This window comes from Labeo rohita, chromosome 21 (assembly GCF_022985175.1).
Source record: "Labeo rohita strain BAU-BD-2019 chromosome 21, IGBB_LRoh.1.0, whole genome shotgun sequence".
In the NCBI taxonomy this organism is placed as follows: domain Eukaryota; kingdom Metazoa; phylum Chordata; class Actinopteri; order Cypriniformes; family Cyprinidae; genus Labeo; species Labeo rohita.
Genome location: NC_066889.1, coordinates 10,436,926 through 10,459,859, shown reverse-complemented (window position 1 = coordinate 10,459,859; position 22,934 = coordinate 10,436,926). Strand labels below are relative to the sequence as shown.

The following is a 22,934-nucleotide window of genomic DNA, read 5'->3' as shown; positions in this document are numbered from 1 at the left end:
TTTCAAATATCCCCAGACCTTTGGGGCAGTGAGTTAAACAGGCCCACCGAGTTTCATTCTGATCACCCTCCATTAACCTCGTCTAACAGGTGCTGAAATTTCATTGCCCAATGGCGGCCATGTTTTTTTAGATTTGCAAATGTCCTTTTTAGGGATAGCTCGATACCATAGTTTTGGCTTTACGATACCAGAATGTGATACCTCGGTATCGATACTAAATTGATACCATAGGTGACAAATAACCAGCCTCAAAAGATAAGTGAACTGAAAACAATTTAGTAAGTAATGTTGACATACTAAACATGTATTAGTTCATTAATCATTTATAACTTATTATTGACCTAGATGAATAAGTGCTGTAATACTGTTAGGTCAGCTTACTTAATTAATTTTAACAAAGTTTGCTTTAATGTAAAGTGTTATTCTAACAGTCAAAGTATTCAAAATCACGTTATTATCTCTCTCTCTGATTGTTTTCAGATTTCAGACTCAGATAGCCAAAGAAAAAGCATTAAATATAAATCTCTCTTGCGCTCTCTCGGCTGCTTCATTTTAGCAGTTGGTGGTGTGGCAGAAACGTTCCCTACATATTATTAATATTAAAATTAATATAGCAAAACTCTTGCTTCATTCAAATTCAATTCACAGCTGATTGTTTGAAATGCAAGTGCAAATATTATGTGACCAAAACTAAACTGGTTCTAGCGTGTCACGCACATTTAAGCTTTCGCATTTACTTCGTATTTACAATTGAGCTTTCATATTTACTTTCGTATTTACATCTTAAGTGTGTGCTTTGATCAGTTGTGAATAAAAGTTAATAAAAACTGAAATTATGAATGAAGAATGATGCACTCACTTGTTGATTTCTAAATTCGCATTAAAGATCAGGATGAGCAAGTGACAAATGTTTGACAAGATTTGATGTGTTGCCGCCTATAGCAAAACTTGCATACAGGTGTAGTAAAGTCAGCTTTATCATCTGTTTTGTATACAAAATAATGCCATATTTCACTTCTACTGTTGTCTTTATTTACTAATTTCGAGCGCGTTGATGGAGTTTCATCTGTTTGATGATCCATTGCGTTGTTCTCACATTTAACTATTTGGGAAGCACTGGCGCTCACAGGGTATACTGCACATCCCTAGTCCTTGTAGACCCTTGTGGCACTTCGGACCAAGACCATGCACACCAGTTTTCATGTTGATAGGACAAATTGTTGCGGAGTTATAGCCATTTGTATGTTTTCCCCTATAGGCTTCATGATTTTTTTGGGCAGTTTGGCACAGATATCTCATTTATCTCATTTCATTTAGAAGTTATAGGCATTTTTACTAAAAGTGGCCCAGTGCATTTTGGTCCTTTTCGACTTGTGATGGCAAGTCGAAAGTTCAGCTTTTTTTGATTATTGATATTTACTCTCTTTGTGCACTGGTTTGGTTTCGATCAGGTGAAAAACATAGGACTAGGTTTTTTAAAAAAATGCAAAATACCTGAAAATTTTGCTTGAGACATGCATTTTGTCTGTGAGCCAAGGATTCCAACAACGTAAGACACTTGAGCCTGCGACTGACGGTTTAGGAGTTTTGAGCGAATATGTACTTTTGATCGCTGTAGTGCCCCCGTCAGGCCGATTGAGGTGAGTCTTGATTACGTTGTAGGCAGTAAGAGTACTACAATCCCTCCAAGTTTCAAGTCTGTACGACTTACAGTTTGGTCTGCACGATCAGTTTTACGTGGAAATCGCTGATCCGTAATCATTCTAATAATTACAATAGGGTTTCACCACTACGTGCTTCAACACTGTGTGGACAATTTTATTTAATTTAGTTAATTTTTTAAATTCACTATCTTCTGAGGATTAAAAGTTTGAAAGTTTGCTGTTGGGTAAGAAAAAAAAAAGTGTTTTTTCTTCAGAGAAAGGGCTTTGGCATTTAACTTTTCTCCTTGCACTCAAGGTATCCTATTAGACTCTTACTCACACCCAGCACCTGGGCTCTTAGAGTTTTAAAGTTGGCTCATTTGCACAAGGCAAATGGTAAGCCAGTGGAGTGAACCCTAATTTCTCGCCCCCTCCAGACCCTAATGGACTCTAATGCAAGTATCCAGGGGTTCATAAGCCTTGCAAATTAGCCTGGAAATGAAAATTGGCTCTTTTATGAGGAAAAAAAATGGTGCCTTATAACTTGTCTAAAATAAGCCTCTTGAAAACCTGATTATCTTCATGCATGTGAAGGAAAAGTTATTGTGCACCTCCCCACACACCCCGTTTTACTTTTTTTTTTTAAGTAATGATGCAGTAGCTTTGATGCCATTACCTTCAGAATAATGTCAAACCTGATGCGATGCATCTACATGTGCTATATTTAATTCGAGGGCAAGATTATCTGTGAGTAGTGACGTTTCCTTTTGGAAAGCTCAGGATATATTGCAGAAGTGTTTTTTATCTATAGTGGTTTTATGTCACCTGTCTCCATTAACAATATGGAAAAGATCCTTTAAAACTCCATTTTTTGTTACATAGAAGAAACTCAAAATAGAGTGAACCTAGTGAACTTTCTTAAGGGAGCATCCTAACCATCATTGTAACATCATAAGGCATCTTATTGTCTGCCATCTTGGATTTGTTACCACTTTGCAACCAGGTTTAATTAGTTAACATTAGCATTAGACATCTTGAACCGGTGATGACAACACTTATGTTACACAATGTTCATTTTTATATATACATTTTTCAAATTTCATATTTAACTTTTCTAGCATATAGATTTTCTGAATTACATTAATTATTATGAATGAACAGTGAACAGTAGTATACTTATAAAGTTACATTAATAAAATGTTTAAAAATAGTTGGTCAAGTCTGGTTTATTATTAACTAAAATTAAAAAATATAAACTAAAACCATAAAACATTTTTGTTACATGAAATAAATTAAATAAAAAAATTTAATTAAATATACAAAAATGCGTTTGGTTTAAGTATTAAAATAACTAAAACAAAATAACTAAAAGTAATACATTTAAAAAGTTATAAATGCTATACTCTAAAATATGCTGGGTTAAATATGAACAAACCCAAAGCTTGGGTTATTTTGATCCAGCAGTTGGGTTAAATATTTAACCCAGCCTTCTGGGTAGATTTATTTAGCCTAACCTTAGCTGTTGTTTAAAAATTACTATATAGCTGGCTTAAAATGAACCCAAAATAGGTTGTAATTAAAAATCAGACACATAGTTACTTGAGGGATCAGCAATAATCAAAAGGTGAGCACTTATTAATAAACAATTAAAAAAAATGTTTATTATTTAATACTTATTTATTCAAAGTATTAATAAATGTTCATTTATTGAGCAATGTTAACTTCCAATGTTTTTGGGTTCATTTTAAGCAAGAAATACAGTAATTTTGCGTTAAATAAAACTACTCCGGCAGCTGGGTTAAAAAATTTAACCCAGCTGTGGGTCTAAACAACCCAATCACTGGGTTTGTCCATATTCCCACTACAGCATTTCACAGCACGCTTTCAGAGTACTCTAAAACCCTCCACCTTCCCCAGCTCCACCTGTATAGATCTGCTATGGGTTATATAAATGCTACTTATGCAGGAACAGTATGTCCTAAATACTCACACTGTAGTAGCGAGAGCAAACACTTCAAGTACTATTGCCATATTCATTAAAACATTTGCAAGGTACTATCTGACCTGTTCTGTCATAGTTTCACCATGCTGTTGAACACATACCTCTGCAACATGCTCTTGTTGTCAGCATGAACATGCTTCATTCCACACACACACAGCAGCTGCTGTCTTAACAGTTGCTTTGCGAATAAAAGGCAAACTTAAGAAAGCCGAAGGATAAATAATAAAGGGATGTGATGCGCTGATGTCACACAGGCGTTTAAAGATGAGAGCCAGACAGAGGAGCTTTCATGAATAAGAGACCCAGACGAGGAAACAGCCGTTAGACAGTCAACTCGAGCACTGAGCAATACACAACAAAATGACCCAAATGGCCCGTGCTGCAGCTAGAGGAATCAGGGAAGCTCTCTTTTCCACAGCAGCTATTTTCTCCAGCAGTTCAGTCAAGCGGGCCGGCATTATTCAGGGCATGCTGACTGCATCCTCTGTACCCTGATGGTATTGATCTCTGTAGATGGAAAGCACAACTGCTTGGCTTCACAAAAAAGAAAGAAGTGCAACATAGACAATAATGCTCGAAGACCAAAGCATCTGGGATGGAATTCAGAAAGGTCGGAGGATTTATTGAAATAGGCTGACATTTATGAAGTAATATAGGCTTTTTTGTGAAGGTCTAGCCTTTTTAGAAGGCATCGTTTACACCATGACTGTTTGACTTGAGAGAGATTTGTTTCTCTAGCAGGACATGAGAAAAAGGGCCATCCATGAGAGGCCTGGCTATACATGCATACTGGTATTCAGTACAGCAGTGTGCAAGTGTGAAATTTATTTATGTATTTATTTGCTTGCTTGTACTTTGTTTGTTTGTTTCTTTCTTTCTTTCTTTCTGATTACAGTTATAAGAATTTTATAAAAAAATATTTAAAAGTTTTGTTTTATTTTATTTTATTTTATTTTATTTTATTAAAGCCTGTCTTCTGGTGTTTTGGGTAAAAAGTAGATTATTTCTGCTTAATTGTATTGCTCACTTTTATTCAGTTAAATGCATTGTTCTTTGTATGTTTTTTTTTTTTTTTTTTTAAGTTTAAATAAATAATGAAAAAAATGTGATTTCATTCATTCATTCATTCATTTATTCATTCATTCATTCTGTCAAACTATAATTCATTCATTCATTCATTCAGTCTTTCATTCTTTCAGTCATTCATTCATTCAGTCAGTCTTTCATTCATTCATTCATTCAATCTTTAATTTAATTTGTTCATTCATTCATTCTGTCAGTCTTTCATTTATTCATTCAGTCTTTCATTCATTCTGTCAGTTTTTCATTCATTCGTTAATTCAGTCTTTCATTTGTTAATTTGTTAATTTGTTCATTCATTCATTCATTCATTCATTTGTTCAGTCTCTTTTGTTTGTTCATTCATTCATTTATTTATTCATTTGTTCATTCATGTGTTCATTCATTCTTTCATTCATTCGTTCGTTCGTTCATTCGTTCGTTCGTTCATTCGTTTATTCATTCATTCAGTCTTTCATTTGTTCATTCGTTCATTCATTTGTTCGTTCATTCATTCATTTGTTCATTAATTCATTCATTCCTGTTCATCAATTCATTCATTTGTTCATTTAGTCTTTCATTCATTCATTCATTCATTCATTCAGTCAGTCAGTCAGTCAGTCAGCCTTTCATTTAATTTTCATTTCATTAAGGCATGTCTTCTGCTGTTTTGGCTAAAAACATAAATTAGATTGTTTCACTAACTCTACCTGCCTAGTTGTATATTGCCTATTTATTTATTTATTTATTTATTTATTATAATTATAGTATATTTAGTAGTATATTTAGTAAATTATAATTGTATAAAAATCAGGGACAATTGTCTATACATGTTTGTTTGTTTGTTCATTATTTTGTTGATTCAATAAGTCTAACCTCTGTTTTTTTTTTTTGTTTGTTTGTTTTGTTTTTTTGTTTGTTTGTTTTGTTTTGTTTTTTACTAAAAACTATTTTGGCTGTAGATTATGTTCTGCCAAATCTTTCTGTCTCATCTAAATATAACCAGAAAAAAGTTCACCCTGCAAGAACAATTGATATGTGTTGATAGTTTGCATCATACACTTAGGACTTGAGGAGGACCCATCCTCTTTGCTCTGTGAACATGAAGATGTGAGCACATCAAACCATTGGGGTTTTAAAACAGCATGTATCCTGTTTTTCCTATCCTGAAATGTTTTGATGGGACCTCACACTTTTAGCGGGCTGTGTTAACATTTGCATCTCTGGCACAGCGGGGCTCTTTGTCAATCAGGGCGTGTCTGAGACCTGAAAAGAGATCATTGAAGTGAGTGGAGATTTTCATGCATTTTTTTCCGAAACGCTTCACTGTACCTGATGGCATGTGAAAAATGCTGTGTTACCATGGTAACCCCTCCCTCAACAAATGACCTTGCTACCCTCTCAGATTTTAGCACCTGGTGAAAAAAGGATATTCACTTTAATGTCCAAGGTGTCTGAGCAAAAGGGGTGGGAGGGGGGTGGAAATTGTGTCTAAACAGACAAGGCGCTCTTGGCCTTTTTATATAAAGTAGGTCCTTTTGGGAATTTTTTTTTTTTTTTCTAGAATGCCTTCTGGCTGTTCAGTTAGACACTATCTCAAATTTACACCTTGGAAGATTTTCCCTTTGGAGTACACACACAACAGCAGGGATGCAGAGTGCTCCGCATGACTTTTCCACACATAAAAACAGCCAGGGAGCTTCTGTTATATGGAACAAGTTTGTACTGCGCGGTGCAACTTTTGCATTGTGTTGCACGTGTTGTTATTAGATGATGGAGGAACATTCTGTTCTTACTCACAGCTTACGTGGAGCTGGCCCCGGTTGCAGTTCGTTACTACATGTCAGGTATGCACTGCGTAGGTATGTGTCTCGGTGCAGGATGAGACCCCCGTCCCTCAACACCTCCTGCTCCTATTTAAATCCTTATGTGCCCTCTATTCTCTTCTCCCTCATTAACTATTGTGTTGTGCAAACATATTATGTGGATGTGCACTGTTCTTTTCCCATATATTTGTGCAGAATACAATTGTTCAATAGGTTGTTCTTGCAAAATTCTCCTCCAACCTGCTGAGTAGTTGACTGCAAAGCACATTTAGCATAATGTTTTTAGCTGCTTATGAAATTATTATTAAATATTGGTGGTTTCCTGCTTTGCATCGTTCTAATGTAATAGTGAGTCATTATTTTGAAGTCATTAATTGCTGTGGTTTTATGCAGTGCACAGATTTATGTATCTTCTTCATTCACGAATAAGCTTGTCTTTTTAATGTTTACCTCATTAATTCATACTCGTTCCCTTATTAATTCATATGTAAATTAACTGAATTCATATATCTAAGATGACAGAGACTCGTAACGGTTGTAAAATTAATATATACTACAAGATAAATTAATATATATTACAACCCATTGGACTGAATAAATATTTTTTATGATCTTAAAAACCTTTTCATCAAAGCTTAGCTTAAATGCATGAAATCAGTTAATATTAAATAAACAAATAAACAAATAGTGTCTATATAAGCATTTCTTTACAATACTAAAATCAAAAGGTAAAACTTTACAATAAGGTTCATTAGTTAAAATTAGTTGAACTAAGAATGACCAATACTTTATTAATTTATTAATCTTAGTAAATGTTAATTTCAGCATTTACTAATGCATTATTAAAATCATGTTTTATTTGTTAACATTAGTTACTGCATTGTGAACTAACATGAAAAAGCAGTGAATGATTTTTTTTATTAATTAACATTAACGAAGATTAATAAATAGTGTAATAAATGTGTAGTTCATTGTGTGTTCATGTTAGTTAATACATTAACTTTTTAACAAATAACACTTTATTGTGAAGCGTTCCTATTTAATTATATAAATACAATTTGACTTTAGTTTAATTAACTTGTATTATACAATTCAAAGTTTATATTTTAAAAAATATATAAAATTATATGTGACCCTGGACCACAAAACCAGTCATAACGGTCATTTTTTATTTATTTATTTTTTTAAAATTGAGATTTATACATCATCTGAAAGCTGAATAAAGCTGATGTATAGTCTGTTAGGATAGGACAATATTTTTCAGAGATACACAAAAAAAAATAAATTAAAATACTGAGAAAATCGCCTTTAAATTTGTCCAAATGAAGTTCTTAGCAATGCATATTATTAATCATAAATTATGTTTTTATATATTTATGGTAGGAAATTTACAAAATATTTTCATGGAACATGATCTTTACTTAATATCCTAATGAAAAAATCGATAATTTTGACTGATACAATGTATTTTTGGCTATTGCTACAAATATGCCCGTGCTACTTAAGACTTAAGGTTTTGTGGTCCAGTGGCACATATATATAATTTTGTGTACCTGTATGTATTTTTTTTTTAAATATTAAATATTTACATTTTTTAAATATTAAATATTAACACTGCATTTTTTGTTTATTAGCAACTAGCAGTAAAATAGTATAAAATAGTTTAATAGCATTATATAGTTTGATATAAAATATGAAAAAATAATAAGTAATATTAATAATTAAACAATTACTGTAGTAATGTGTTTATGTGGTGAATCTGCAGTTAGATTCACTGTTTTTCCAGTTAGATTTACTGTTTGTAATTTTTCGCCCAAAAATGTTACTTTAGAAGTGAAAGCATTTGCAAAGGGTTTACACTGTTCTCAGACCTCAGCATGTTCAGTCGGCAAAAACAAGTGCCAACCAACAAAAAAAAGGGGGTTACACACTGATCAGACAAAACCAGACAAATGTGTCTGTTGCAGTATTTCGGCATCTGTTGTTGCGGTGTGAATTGCCCTTTTATCCCATTGTAACATGATTTATATTCATTCCTTTCACTGCTTTTCTGAATGCTGATGACTAGGACAATACAGAGCTTAAATTAATTTACACTCTAAAATGAAGACTTGCTAGAATGAAGACTGTGTTGTCATTATGTAATTTAGCAAAGCCAGTTCTAAGAGTCATCCAGCTTTTTAAAGAGTCTGGGATGCCCTAATGCATTAATACTTGTATTCTCATTACAGGGAGCTTCGCATTGGCTGATCTGGGCATGTGTGAGCCCCCTCCATCATCCACGGTATATTGTTCCGATATAAGCCTGCTGCAGGACAGATATGGTCTGAACGCCGGATCCGACGCTGACTCGGACCCCGAGGGGGTCATGACCCCAGAGCGTGCCGTCCAGCTGTGGAGCGGACAGCCCCTGAAGTCCCGCCGCAGCTCTTGCCTGTCCAGCCCCGACCACTCGGTTCTCACTCTCACCGACTCTGAAAACGAACACAAGACTGATGAAGAATCAGGTAGGAGAGAGAGAAAAACACTTGGGTGTGAAAGAAATGGAGAGACAAATGAAAAGACACTGGTGATTGGAGATTTATCAGAAGGGTAGTGCATCTAAATTAAGTGGAAAATCTGTAATTTGGTAAGACATTAGTTCCAACAAGGAACGCCGGTGTAATGAGACATCTAAATAAAATGTTCTCATTTCCCCAAAGGCCTTCAGCCTTTTTTGGGGTGAAATTGAGCATACTGAATCATTGAATAAAAACTATTTATATGATTCCCAACACTTAGGCGTCAATATTTATAAAGCCGCAGCATTTTCTGAAGACTGCATTCACCGCGCTGCAGAGATCAAAGCGATATACAAACCAAAGAGGAATCATCTCAATGCCTGCAATCTCAAGTGGCGTTTCTCTTTGATATAACGAGACTTTATTGCAACAAACCAGCCCATCTAACTTGCCAATGTCAAGTACCGCATTATGCATTTATCTGGTTATCAGGTCATATTTTTAAGATGCTCTTTGCTGTCTGTTAAACTGTTTCTTCCTTTGACAAAACAAGCACCAGACATAAGCATGTAAATTTAGAGGCATCTGTGAGGATTTAATGTTGGTGAAGCTACAGTTGTACTTCTGTTATCAGTTTCATCTGAAAAAATAATTGAAACGTAGTAACTAGACACTAGTCTCATTAAAAAGCTTATCTTAAGATCATTCTTCATATTACACATTTCGTTTCAGGGCCTAGTTATAGTTTTTGTCTTTTGATGGAAATGTCCATTAAATTACATTAGTCAATTAATTTTTGTCCATTATACATGGACTGAAATTCCATAATTGTAGTTGATAAAAATAATAGTTTAGTTAGAAATAATGTGCAAAATGACAATAATGTGCCTTTTTATTAAACATTTATTAAACACACTACTGTTTTTTTAAGTAATTGTTAATTTTATTCAGCAAGGACACATTCAATTTATCAGAATTGACAGTAAAGACAGTTACAATATTAAGAAACTAAATAAGTACTGTTACTTTGAACTTTCTAGTCAATAAAGAACCCTGAAAAAGATATAGCACAATTTCTGCAAAACTTCAACACAACAGTTTATTTATTTATTACAATAAAAAAAAAAAGTTATAATATTTAAATTATTTGAATATTTTTTCACGTTCTACTTTTACTGTATTTTTGTATACATGCAGCCTAGGTGAGCATAGGAGAAATCTTTGAAAAAAATTTAAAATTCTTACTGACCCCATTTTCTGAATAGTGTACTTGTGAAGACATGTACTGAAATAATAGCATATGAAAAGTGTACTAGTATTAGCTATTATTTATACAGTAGGTACTTCATATATTGGAAATTTTTTTTCAATTATTATAGCCCATTTTCATTTTACTTTTTTCATTGCATTAGATGTAGAACATTGGAGTGCTTGCAGTGGTTTATTCACATATTGGCATATTACTGAATTTCACCTGTGCATTTGCTTCACTGTTTGTGCAAACATAAATTTAATTAAGGATACAACTGATTAATCCACATTAATATTGAATGGGTTTGAGTGAACTGTTGCAGCTTTTGGAACTGAAGAGAGGAACAACATATTATGGATTGGATTGTTTTAATGAAATTTATGAGTATGTTTGAACATTTTTCTTCTTTTAAGTGAAATTATTATTGTCATATTGAGTCAAAGTTGGGTGAAATCAAACCAAAAAGCAACCTTTTTTGTTAGTGTTTGTAAAAAAGCACTTTAAGTTCTTCAAAATGTTGAGATTAGAGGTTGCACACGACTGAAAGGCTTTTATTGCATGTAGAAAGGAAAAAAGAAGAGGAAGTGAACAGAGCAAAGTGTTTAGGGAGGAGATGTGAAACTCCAGGGGGTGCTAACAGAAAAGGAGCAAGATTTCCTTGTTGAGGTGAGTGTGTGTGCACAAAGGGGAAGTAGATCTATAGGTCTGAATACAGGCAGTCATCGTTCAAAGCCAACCCAACTATGCTGCTCCATTCCTGGACATCAAGGCCACCACATGCATTAATGGAAGCAGGTTGTGCAAAGGAAAGGCACAATGCGGGATTTATGATACCTGCGGCGAGATGCAATAAGCACCAGGTGCGTCTCATCGCGCACTGCCAGCAGTGTTCCAGTTTTGTTCGCCTTCTTCTAGTGACGTTCTCCTATTGTGAGCCTTGGTGTGAGGGACAGGAAGATGATGGTGGTGTTGATAAGAGGAACTGGGTATTGGGCAGTGGGTATTGATTACCTCTCACACAGTCTGAGGATTTAAGAAGTTGCCACTTTTCACTAATAGGGTTTAAACTGAAGTACTCAACTGGCAAAATTAAAATAACACTAAACGTTGCTGTTTACACAGTAATAGTGTATTTGTAAAGTTCAACCAATCAAATTATACAACAATTCTTTCTGATCTTCGAATTTGATTGGCTGAGAGCCTTTTCCAGTGGTGCAATATTCTAGTGATAACAGAACTCTAACCAAATCACTGTTTGTATCACTCTGCTTGCAGTATTTCTCACAGTATTTGTCACAGTGGGTGCCCAAATCCTATAGTTTTATAAATAATACTGTTTTTGTGTCACAGAATGTATTTTTAACAGTTTTTTCGGCAAGAATGTGATGGCTTAGACTACAGATAATAAAAATAATGTCTATTTGAAAATTTGCTTCAACATTTTCAACGATGTGAGCTACAGAGTGCCAGTGGCCGTTGACCGCTCATGAGCCCGCCAAGAGCAGCCTCACCTTGGACAGTTATTCTGGAATTTGCTGCTGGCTCTGATGTCTCTATAGTAGTTAAACATGAGCTATAATTCGTTTTGGGTAAATCTTACGGGCAGTCTTGGTCTCATTTATCTATTATTTGTTCCAGAGCAAGTAGTTTTGGCTGAGGGCAAAACAGATACAGCTGGGCAGCAGACTGATACAGTTAAAGTCAAAAGTTTACATATACCTTGCAGAATCTGCAAAATGTAAATTATTTTACCTAAATTGGGGGATCATACAAAATGCATGTTATTTTTTATTTAGTACTGTCCTGAATGAGATATTTTACATAAAAGATGTTCACAAGAGAAAATAATAGTTAAACGTATAAAAAACGACCCCGTTCAAAAGTTTGCATACACGTGATTCTTAATAATGTGTTGTTACCTGAATGATCCACAACTGTTTTTGTTTTGTTTTTGTCTTTGTTTAGTGATAGTTGTTCATGAGTCCCTTGTTTTTCCTGAACCGTTAAACTGTCCACTGTTCTTTTGGTGTTTCAGCATTTTTGTGTATTTGAACCCTTTCCAACAATGACTGTATGATTTTGAGGTCCATCTTTTCACACTGAGGAAAACTGAGAGACTCATATCACAGAAGCCTCAAACACTCAGTGATGCTTCAGAAGGAAACACAATCCATGAAGAGCCGGGGGATGAAAACTTTTTGAATTTGAAGATCAGGGTAAATTTAACTTATTTTGTCTTCTGGGAAACATGTAAGTATCTTCTGTAGCTTCTGAAGTGCAGTACTAAATGAAAAAATATATATAATATTTAGGCAAAATAAGAAAAATGTACACATCTTTATTTGTTCAAAAGTTTTCACCCCCTGGCTCTTAATGCATAATTTTTCCATCTGCAGCATCAGTGAGCATATGAACCTTCTGTAATAGTTGCATATGAGTCCCTCAGTTGTCCTCAGTGTGAAAAGATGGATCTCAAAATCATACAGACCTTGCTGGAAAAAATGCTGAAAAACCAAAGAATTTATGGGACCTGAATGATTTTTCTGACAAATGGTTATTTTTACACAGATTGACTTTCTGACAATTAATAACACCCTTTGTTAAAAAAGAACTTTTTGACTTCATTAAATTAGAAACCCTGTACCATTTTTTTGTGGAAATTGCCAATGGCTGCTATGCCCCTAGGGACTTTTCATAGGATCTTTGGTGTGTCTTTGAAGGAAGGGACTTTGAGCCTTTTTGTTTGGAATGCTGGTTGATGACACTGCCACTGAAAACCTCTCGAGACAGACTCAAGCCCTGCAGACATTAAAAACAGTAAAAAGCAATACTTCTGCAGCAGTGCCTTATTTGACAAGATCGACTCCTCCATCGCTTTTGCCATTTCTTTCAAGTGAGTGTAAGCATATGAACAATGTGGACAGTTTCCAGAACAGAAAACAGTTTTGAGAATGACAGCTATTTGTGCAACAGAAATAGGGAGTAAAAAAAATCTGGATGAATTTATGTATGTTTAACAGTAATTATCACTTAGGTGAAGTCTTTTACTCTCGTCTTCGCCTTCCTCAAAGAATGAATCGCCACATACACAATTTCCCACTCAAACTTATTTTGCTTCCATAATTAAATCTTTTCTCAATAAGTAGTGTTTATTCACACATAAGCATCTTCAGTAAGAAGGCATTAAAGGCACAATATGTACGTTTTCGCTGCTAGAGGGCACATATTCAAAACAAACAAAGAACCAAAGGCGTAGTTTGATGATGCCGTGATTGTGTGTGGAATCAGGGGAGTTGTTGTCTTCATCCCCACAGCCAATGCAATCCGTTGGGACTCAGGCAGAAATCATGTTCATGGATGAGCTAATGTATTAAATGCTTGCTAAGGTCACTGTAGTATGAAGCAGGGTGGGGCTGAAAGTCATGGAAGCGAAACGAGGACGCTGTAGCGATTGCTAATGAAGGACAAGCATGATACATGGCTCAAAAATGTTTATTATGCCACAGTCGAGCGCTTCCGCTCCTTCCAGTCCTGCGTATGTGAGGTAAGACAGCGCTGTTTTTTCATACTAGATACATTTGAGTGTGCTGAAATTTCTTCTATAGTACTACTCTGTGCATTTGTCACCTGTCTTATAAACTGCATAACATATTGGGGTTTCCATGTTTTCTACAAAATAAAACCAGAATATTGAGGTTGCATGACCTTGTCAGTGGCAGGGGACACAGGGACACATACACTAGTTAAAATTGCTTATTTTTTTGGATTTAAACATTCTAGGAAACATTTGGGATAATGTAATTAAACAAGTCAGCAAAATATATAACACTGCTCTAGTGGTTATTGGATATTTTAATAAAACAAAAAAAAAAACAACAACAAAAAAAACTTACATATTGTGCCTTTAAACTCATTAAAAGTGACAGTTAAGACATTTATAATGTTACAAAATTCACAACTTTCGGTTCCTCAAAGAATCCTGAAAAACTGTATCATGGTTTCCACAAAAATGCCATGCAGCAAAACTGTTTTTAACATTGATAATAATTAAAAATTCAGCTTTGCCATCATAAAAATAAATTACGTTTTAAAATCCATTAGAATAGAAAACAGCTTGTTTTAATTGTTAGAATATTCCACAGTATTAGGGTATAATGGGACTAAAGGTGCCTGGGGTAAAACACGACTTTGATATTATTTTCCTCTAAACCACTTGATGGCAGAAAAACACATGACGTAGCTCTTTCCAAAACATCCGCTTTTCAACATACACGTGCAAATTTGGCTGATCCTTGATGCAATCACAGGCAGCCCCCATGCTTACTTGATCTAATTTTCGATGTTTTTAAAAATGTTGTATGTTTCGCATACAAAATAAAAGTTTGAGTTTGCCTAATATATGTGTATGTACTGTGCGTAATTATTATGTATAAATACAAGCACATTCATGTATATATTTAAGAAATATTTACAAGTATATGTATTTACATAAATAACATATTTCTCTTAAATATATACATGAATTTGTGTGTATTTATATATACATAATAAATACACACAGTACACACACATATATTAGGCAAACTCAAACTTTTATTTTGTATGCGATTAATTGTGATTAATCATTTAACAACCCTAATATATATAAACATTATTTTAGCTAAAGTATTTATATCAGTATTGTGTGCTTTTTACCCCATGCTGGCAAGCCTTTTACCCTTTGTGTGGGGTAAAAGGCCCCCCTTGCCACCTCATACATGAGATTTTTAGACCAAATAAACGACTTGTATGATTTATGTGCACACAAAATGTGTTGCTCCATAAATGTTGCATACAAACATATGTATTTTTCTGCAATCATACACTTTGCGCAGTGAAAAGCACATTTTTTTTAGGAGGTGCCTTTTAGCCCTGTTGTTCCCTACTACTTTTACTGCATTTCTGATCAAATAAATCCGGCCTTAGTGAGCACTTCTTTCAAAACCATTAAAAAGTCTTACTGACCCCAAACTTTTTGCATCTTGCCTTCCACAAAGAATGAATCACACGATTTCCCACTCAGTCAAACTTCTTTTACTGTCTTAATTACATCTTTTCTCTGTGGTCCACACTCACTTTGATGGCTGTTTCTATGAATAATCTTCATCCATATATGAGCATCTGCTTTGTGTCCAGCTGTGTTTGTAATTAGCGCACAAGCACCAAAATAACGTGCTTTCGTAGCCACCTGCCATCTCACATTCTTGGAGACATGGGTTCTTCACTCGGGTAATGGACACCTGAGTCACAGTGTGCTTTCAAAAAAAGTAGAAGTTTAGTTTGATGCACATTTGGCCTGTGGGCGGCATCGATGGCCGTGTTGCCACTGTGACAGACATTCACCGTGGCATTGTCGTGTTTGCACACTGGGAGCAGCGTGATGTTCACGGAAGAATCATTCACATTGTTTCCACCGCTGCTCTGAGCAGTCGTCAAACACCCTTGTGGCAGCCCACTGATCTTTGTTTTTCTCTTCTCAGCTCTGAACTTCCCTTTCAAAGCCACAGGCAGAAATTGAATCCCTCTGTCCTAAACTCCACCCTTTCTTCTGCCTACCGAGACTGAAGTTCACATCAAGTCTGTTTGGGTTACTTTAATGCACCAACGTTTACGAAAAAAAGTGTGTGTATTTGTGTACATTGAAATAAACGCAAACGCAGCAGGACTCCGACCACTAATGGATTTCCACCGTGGGAGCTAATTAAAAGGGATGGCGCGAGCTGGATTTGATCAAGAGAATGCTGGGTGACTAGCGCAGAAGTAAGTCCTGAGGCGCCGTGTTCAGCCACCGTGTGCGTGAAGAGCATGGCATGATGATATGATAAAGACGGCACCTTCAGGCAACACTTACACTCATTACCACTCGCTTTTGTTGGCATTCACGGGTCAACTCTCAGCCTCAAAGAAATGCCTGGACGACGTTCCCAGGCTCCCTTTCCCCAAGTCTCCTTGCTCAGATCTGCCCGTCTTCTGTTGTTCGCTGAGCCTTGGTTACTTTTACAGACAGTGGGTTCGTGTCCCTTGCAGATTACAGCTAAATGATTAGAGTAGGAGTGCTCATTAAAATGCCACAGTTTGCTCGTGGTGCTGTTCGCACTCTTTTAAGTTTTCGTGGTGTACTGTCACACAGCTTGTACTGAGGCCATTAACTAGTCTAAGGACACAAACTTCAGCTCTTGGGAGTCATTGCCTGTGTTATGAGAAGTTGTAGCAAAATCAACTGTGAAATGTGAAAACAAAGTTTGGCCAAAGATGCTTGCGTAATATGAGTGTGCAAATTAACCTTCTGATGCATGAAGTATCACAAAAGCAAAAAGGTTACTGTTTAATTTAAAACAGAATATAATCATTCGCACTTTTTTTTTTGTTTGTATTACTTCTTTGTTAAACTATTTAGTAACACTTCAATTTACAGTGTCCTTGTTACTACTACCATTGTACTTATTATCGTAATAACAGTAAATTATGCATAATTATATATAACTAACTTTAAAGTAAGAACATGTTGGTTATTAATATTACTCAGTAATTAGGCCTAAATGTACAATCACACTGTGACAAGGACACAGTGAAATAATTTGTAACCCAATTTCTACACAATCTAAGCATGAGTGTTTAAAATATTATTCAAATTATGCATAATATTATTTAATCAAAATATCCTAAAATAAATAGCATCATTATATATTAAATATTTACAATTTAAATGTAAAAAAAATATTAGTAATTACTTATTGAAAGTATTCCTTAGAAATTTTGGTAACAATAAGTTAAGGTTCCATTTGAACCTACAATAAGGTTCCATTTGTTAAAGGTGTTGTATGATGTTTCTAAAAAGAACATTATTTTGTGTCTTTGGTGTAATTTACTGTGTTTACATGGTTTTGAGTTAAAAAAAAAAAAAAAAAAAAACATTATTTTCGACATACTGTACATTAATGTTGCTCCTCTGTGCTCCGCCTTTCTGAAACGCATCAATTTTTACAAAGCTCATTGTTCTGAAAAGCGCTGTGTGCTCTGATTAGCAAGCTATTTAGTGCGTTGTGATTGACCGAATACCTCAAGTGTGTAACGGAAATGTTACGCCCCTTACCATGTTGCAATGCCATGTCCCGGCACGACAAGACAAAAACAATAAAACCCATTATAGGCATTTGTTGATGCGGTGAGGACATAATTACTGATTATAATGACTCATACTGCCTTTTATGCGTTGCGTTGCATTGCATTGCATTGCATTGCATTGCATTGCATTGCATTGTGTCGCATAAACATAACACCACGTCTGCATTTGTGATCGTAGAAACGACAAAAAACAAGCACTACTCTACACTGCTCAAAACTCAAGTTTGGATAGCAAGTAGTAAATTCTTTACATATGAAAACGTACTTACAGGCTGTGAGCCAGACTGTCCTTGCAAAGTTGGAATTGCCCCACTTTATAGTGTGCATAGCTGGCATTGTAGGCTACTCTCCCAGGTTCAGGACACAGTCCTCCGTAAAATGCACTGCACATACTCGAATATTTGCATTTTACACTCTCAGAAAAACGGTACAGTTCTGTCGCTGGGGCAGTACCCTAAGGTACAAAAGTGAAAAGGTACATCTTTGTACCTTACCTACCCCTAAACTGTACATCTTAGTACCTTAAAGGTACATTTTAGTACTTTGAAAGTATATATTGGTACCTTAAAGGTACATATTGATACCTTAAAGGTACATATTAGTACTTTAAAAGTACATATTTGTACCTTTTCATTTTGTACCTTAGGGTACCACCCCAGCAACAGAACTGTACCTTTTTTTCTGAGAGTGTAAAACGCAAATATTCGAGTATGTGCAGTGCATTTTATGGAGGACTGTTTCCTGAACCTGGGAGAGTAGCCTACAATGCCGGCTGTGTACACTATAAAGTGGGGCAATTCCAACTTTGCAAGGACAGTTGTAAATATAACTTAACACATACTTTACACAACTTAACGTCACACTTTAGTTTGAGGACCAATTCTTACTATTACTAAAGTATTAACTAAAACTTTTGACTACTAATTAATACTTAATGAGGTACTTGTTAAGTTTAGGTATACGGTAGGATTAAGAGATCTAAATGAAGAGTTCAGATGCAAAACCAGCTAAATCCATCTGACGTCTTTCTTTAAAAAATGCATTTTTATCAGGCTCAGATGTATAGGTTTCTTTGTAAGTACCGGTGCTTCTGATCGTGCTGAAGCTTGTATTTTAGCGAGTTTGAAGAAAAAGTATTTGATGGACGTATAATATGTGTCGAGAGCATTCACTCAGTATCATTATCTCATTTTTGACCGAGATGGCTTTTAGCTGGTTTTGCATCTGAACTCCTCAAATATGGTATTAATAAAGTACTAAAAGTACTAGTCAAATATGCTAGTAAAATGCATGCTAATAAACAACTAGTTAATGGTGAGAATTGGTCGCTAAACTAAGGTGTTACCGTAACACTTTATAAAAAAGGTTAATTAGTTAACAATAGTTAAAGCGTTCTTAATTAATGTTAATTTCAGCATTTACTAGTACATTATTAAAAAGACAAGTTGTGTTTGTTAACATTAGTTATTAATGCACTAGTTAATGCACTGTGAAGCAACATGAACAATGAACAACTATTTTTTGGTAACGATTTACAAGGTTCATTAGTTAATATTAGTCAACTATATTAGTCAGCATGAGCTAAGAATGAACAGTACTTCTACAGCATTTATTAATTTATTATTTATTAATTATTTACTATTTACCAATGCATTATTAAAAGCACAAGTTGCGTTTGTTAACATTATTTAATGTACTGTTTATTAACTAACATGAACAAAGATTAATGAACAGAGTTTATTAATAACACCTTATTGTAACGTGTTACCATTTTTTTTAAACTAACATGAAGAAAAAATATTAAATAGTGTAATAAATGTACTGTTCATTGTTTGTTCATGTTAGTTAAATGATTAGTTCACTTTCAGAACAAAAATTTACAGATAATTTACTCACTCTTTTGTCATCCAAGATGTTCATCTTCATTCGTAAATAAATTATGTTTCTTGAGGAAAACATTTCAAGAATCATCTCCATATAGTGGACTTCAATGGTGCCCCCAAGTTTGAACTTCCAAAATGCAGTTTAAATGCAGCTTCAAAGGGCTCTAAACGATCCCAGCTGAGGAAGAAGGATCTTATCTAGCGAAAGGATAAGTTATTTTCAAAACAAATTGACAATTTATATACTTTGTAACCTCAAACGCTCGTCTCGTCTCTGCGATGCATAGTCTGTGTAATCTGGGTAAATACAGAAAAACTCCTTTCTCATTTTCTTTTTCAACTTCAAAATCGTCCTACATCGCTGTTTTACCCTTTTTTGGGGGGTAAAAGGTGTTTGGTCTTCTTTGCATGATCACTTTGTAAACACTGGGTCAGTACTTCTGCAACAATGTAGGGCGATTTTGAAGTTGGGGAAGAAAACGAGATAGGAGTTTTTCGACATGCCTTAACTGTCTTGAACTGGGAAAAAAACATGCAGTTCACGCAGACCTAGACAAGACGAGCGTTTGAGTTTAAAAAGTACATAAATTGTCAGTTTGTTTAAAAAATGAAAGATCTAGATAAGACCCTTCTTCCTCGGCTGGGATTGTTTAGAGCCCTTTGAAGCTGCATTTAAACTGCATTTTGAAAGTTTAAACTTGGGGGCACCATTGAAGTCCACTATATTGAGATAATTCCTGAAATGTTTCCTCAAGAGTTTGGGATGGGGGTAAAAAAAAAAAAAAAAAAAAAAAAATATATATATATATATATATATATATATATATATATATATATATAAATGTCTAGATCTTCTGAAAAAAAAAAAAAACAACCAACCATAACCATCAGCCATACTGGAATTATGTTGCCATAAATCTACAAAGTGGAAAATAAAGAAATCAGAATAATTACATCAAATCTTTTTTAAAGATCTGTCCACTGTAGTAGAGACATACTGTTAAAACCGAAAATTAGTGCTGAATTCATTAGGCGAAGAGGAACATCTGCTAATTTCCAGTAGATTTCTGGCACGCATGTAATTAAAGTGTCTGAATAAAGAGCATGAAGATTATCTACAATTATGAAAACTAGGTAATCTGCAAGATTTTCTCATTTTCTGTTCATTTTCATGTTGGTGGCAGAAATAACACTATTTTGCTGTGGATGTCCAACCCGTTGTTTCTTAAAGTGGAAAAGGAAGTGAGTACTAAAACTGAAGACAGTTAGTTTTTTAATATACGCCCCAGTCCAAATATGTCTAGTAACAGGTATTTCGACAACTAGAGGTTTTAAAGACCTATCGAAGATCTTTGGTTTCCATGACAACAGGTGAAACCAAATGGAGGAGTATTTCTGTAGGGAGGTCAGCGGTGAGTATGTGCTGTGTCTGAGTTGTGTGCGAAAGTGCGTTTGTATGTTTTGGGGATCATTTGTAATGTTTTTGTTTTTTTAGCTGTAATTATTCAGAGATTCTGACCTTGGGGTTTAAAAATTAATATTCTATTTCCAAAAATACAAACTGTTTGTTAGTGTTGTTGTGTGTAAAGGTCACATGGGCTGCTATGGGTATAATGATCCGGAAAAGCACACAATTTAAATGAATCCAATATATACAAAATTAATGAACCAGAAAATATTTACCAAGCATATCATTCTTTCACTCATGACTACAATTCTAATTCTTTCAGTGTGTGGTGGACAGTTTAGTCTATCCAGACCTGGCAGGGTTGACATTTGAAATTGATCTGCCATCTGTCACACTGGTTTTGATTAGCCTATATCTTTCCTTGATATATATATATATATATATATATATAAAAAACTTAAAACTATATATAGTCAACTTAAAAATGTAACGAAACATTGTTTTTCTATGTAAACATGGACATGTTTGACCGTTGCACTCACGTTTCTTGCAGCGTCTGGTAAAAGTAGTTAAAGGTAGTTCAATTAGCATCTCATAACCTTGCTTTTTCCACTCCACTGCCCGCATCACATCATTCTGTGTGAATAGCACCTACTGATATCTTTTGCGTTACAGTCCTCTGTGGACCGCAGTTAATAAGTAGCAGTAATTAATCAAATGATGGAGAAGTGCTTTTAAACAAACATATATCCAGATGCACATTGTAGTTAAATGGAGTTTCAGCATTTTAAATAGTCATTTTATGTCTGCATAAATCCTTGAGGCCTCTAAACATCATCTTTGTTCTCTAAACATCATACTTGTTGTAAACGTCTTTCAGCCTGACACTCAGCTGAATCAATATACACATGCGTTTGAAGTTTCCAAATAAAAAACACTGCTAAGATGCCACCTCATGTTATCATATTAACTTCTAAATAAGATGTGGTTTCAAATACACAGGAAAGTGAAAAAGACAGCAATTTAAGAAAAATGTAGCATGTTGTAGCACAAGAGCATGTCCTCCTCAGATATTTGAAACATTCAAAGCATGAATGTACAGTATAATGCACAAAAAAAAGGGAATTTCTAATTTCCCTCATTTGCTTACAGATTTGTTTTGAGCAGTGTTGGGCTTGTTACTAGTTACACTACTAGTTACATTATCCACAACCTGTGAATCACTGAAAGTTATAGATAAATCAAGAGTACAACTGGCCCAAACTGATGACAAGCCACAATATTTTAAAATGACTTATGTTATTTAATTAAGCAGCAAAATAGTAAAATCTGCATCAGGGCTCAAGCAAGTAGAACCAACCAAACATATTGGCATTCGCAGTAGACAAAGTTTTAGTACCACTACACAATTTACATGTGACATTTATGTTTTTGTCATCCTTTCTTCCTACAAAATTAAAATAATGGCTGTATTTCCAGCCATGATGATATGATGTGGGCTTCTTCACCTTCTGACGAAGCCAGCTTGCTGCATTGGGTATGAAAACTGATTTTGAATGACTGAATTTTTTAACTTCAGTTCATTAGCGATTGTAACAAAAAAAAAAAAACAAGTACTGTAATTAGTAAGTAGTCATTTTTTTGGATGGTAACTGTAATATTGTTACTTACATTTTATAAGTAATTACACTGCAACATTCTAAAAAATGCTGGGTTAAAAACAACCCAACTTGGGCTATTTGGCAACCCAGCGCTGTGTAAATATTGGACAGAACACATGCTGGCTTATTTTGACCCAGCTGGTTGGGTTAAATGTTTTTACCCAAAATGCTGAGTTGTTCTAAATCAACTATTGTTTAAAATTATTATATTGGTGGCTTAAAATTGACTGGAAATTAAAAATCAGACACAGAATTATAGAGGCAACAGCAATAATTAAGCAAGAACACCCATGGACAAAAATATAAGACAAACTGAATTTATGTAAATCAGTACAGCATAGTTAACAATATTACATACAGTTAAAGTCATTTAGTAAGTATTTTTGAAGTATAAAAATGTTAACATTTAAAAGTAGCATAATTTAGGTGTATTTAACCGTTCTCTGCAAAAACTTTTTTTTCTCTGAAATGATGCTAATGATGCTAAAATACTGTTCAGCGGGGGAACTATGAACCTCATACCTGAACGATGCCG

At 34.7% G+C, this 22,934-nt stretch overlaps 1 protein-coding gene across 1 annotated transcript in view; it reads left to right on the top strand.

Annotated features, from left to right (window-relative positions):
* Window positions 1-22,934, top strand: part of tenm2b (teneurin transmembrane protein 2b) — a 307,726-nt gene that overhangs the window by 76,481 nt on the left and 208,311 nt on the right. The window contains 1 exon segment of the mRNA XM_051093879.1: window positions 8,762-9,037. Coding sequence (XP_050949836.1) covers window positions 8,762-9,037 — 276 coding nt within the window.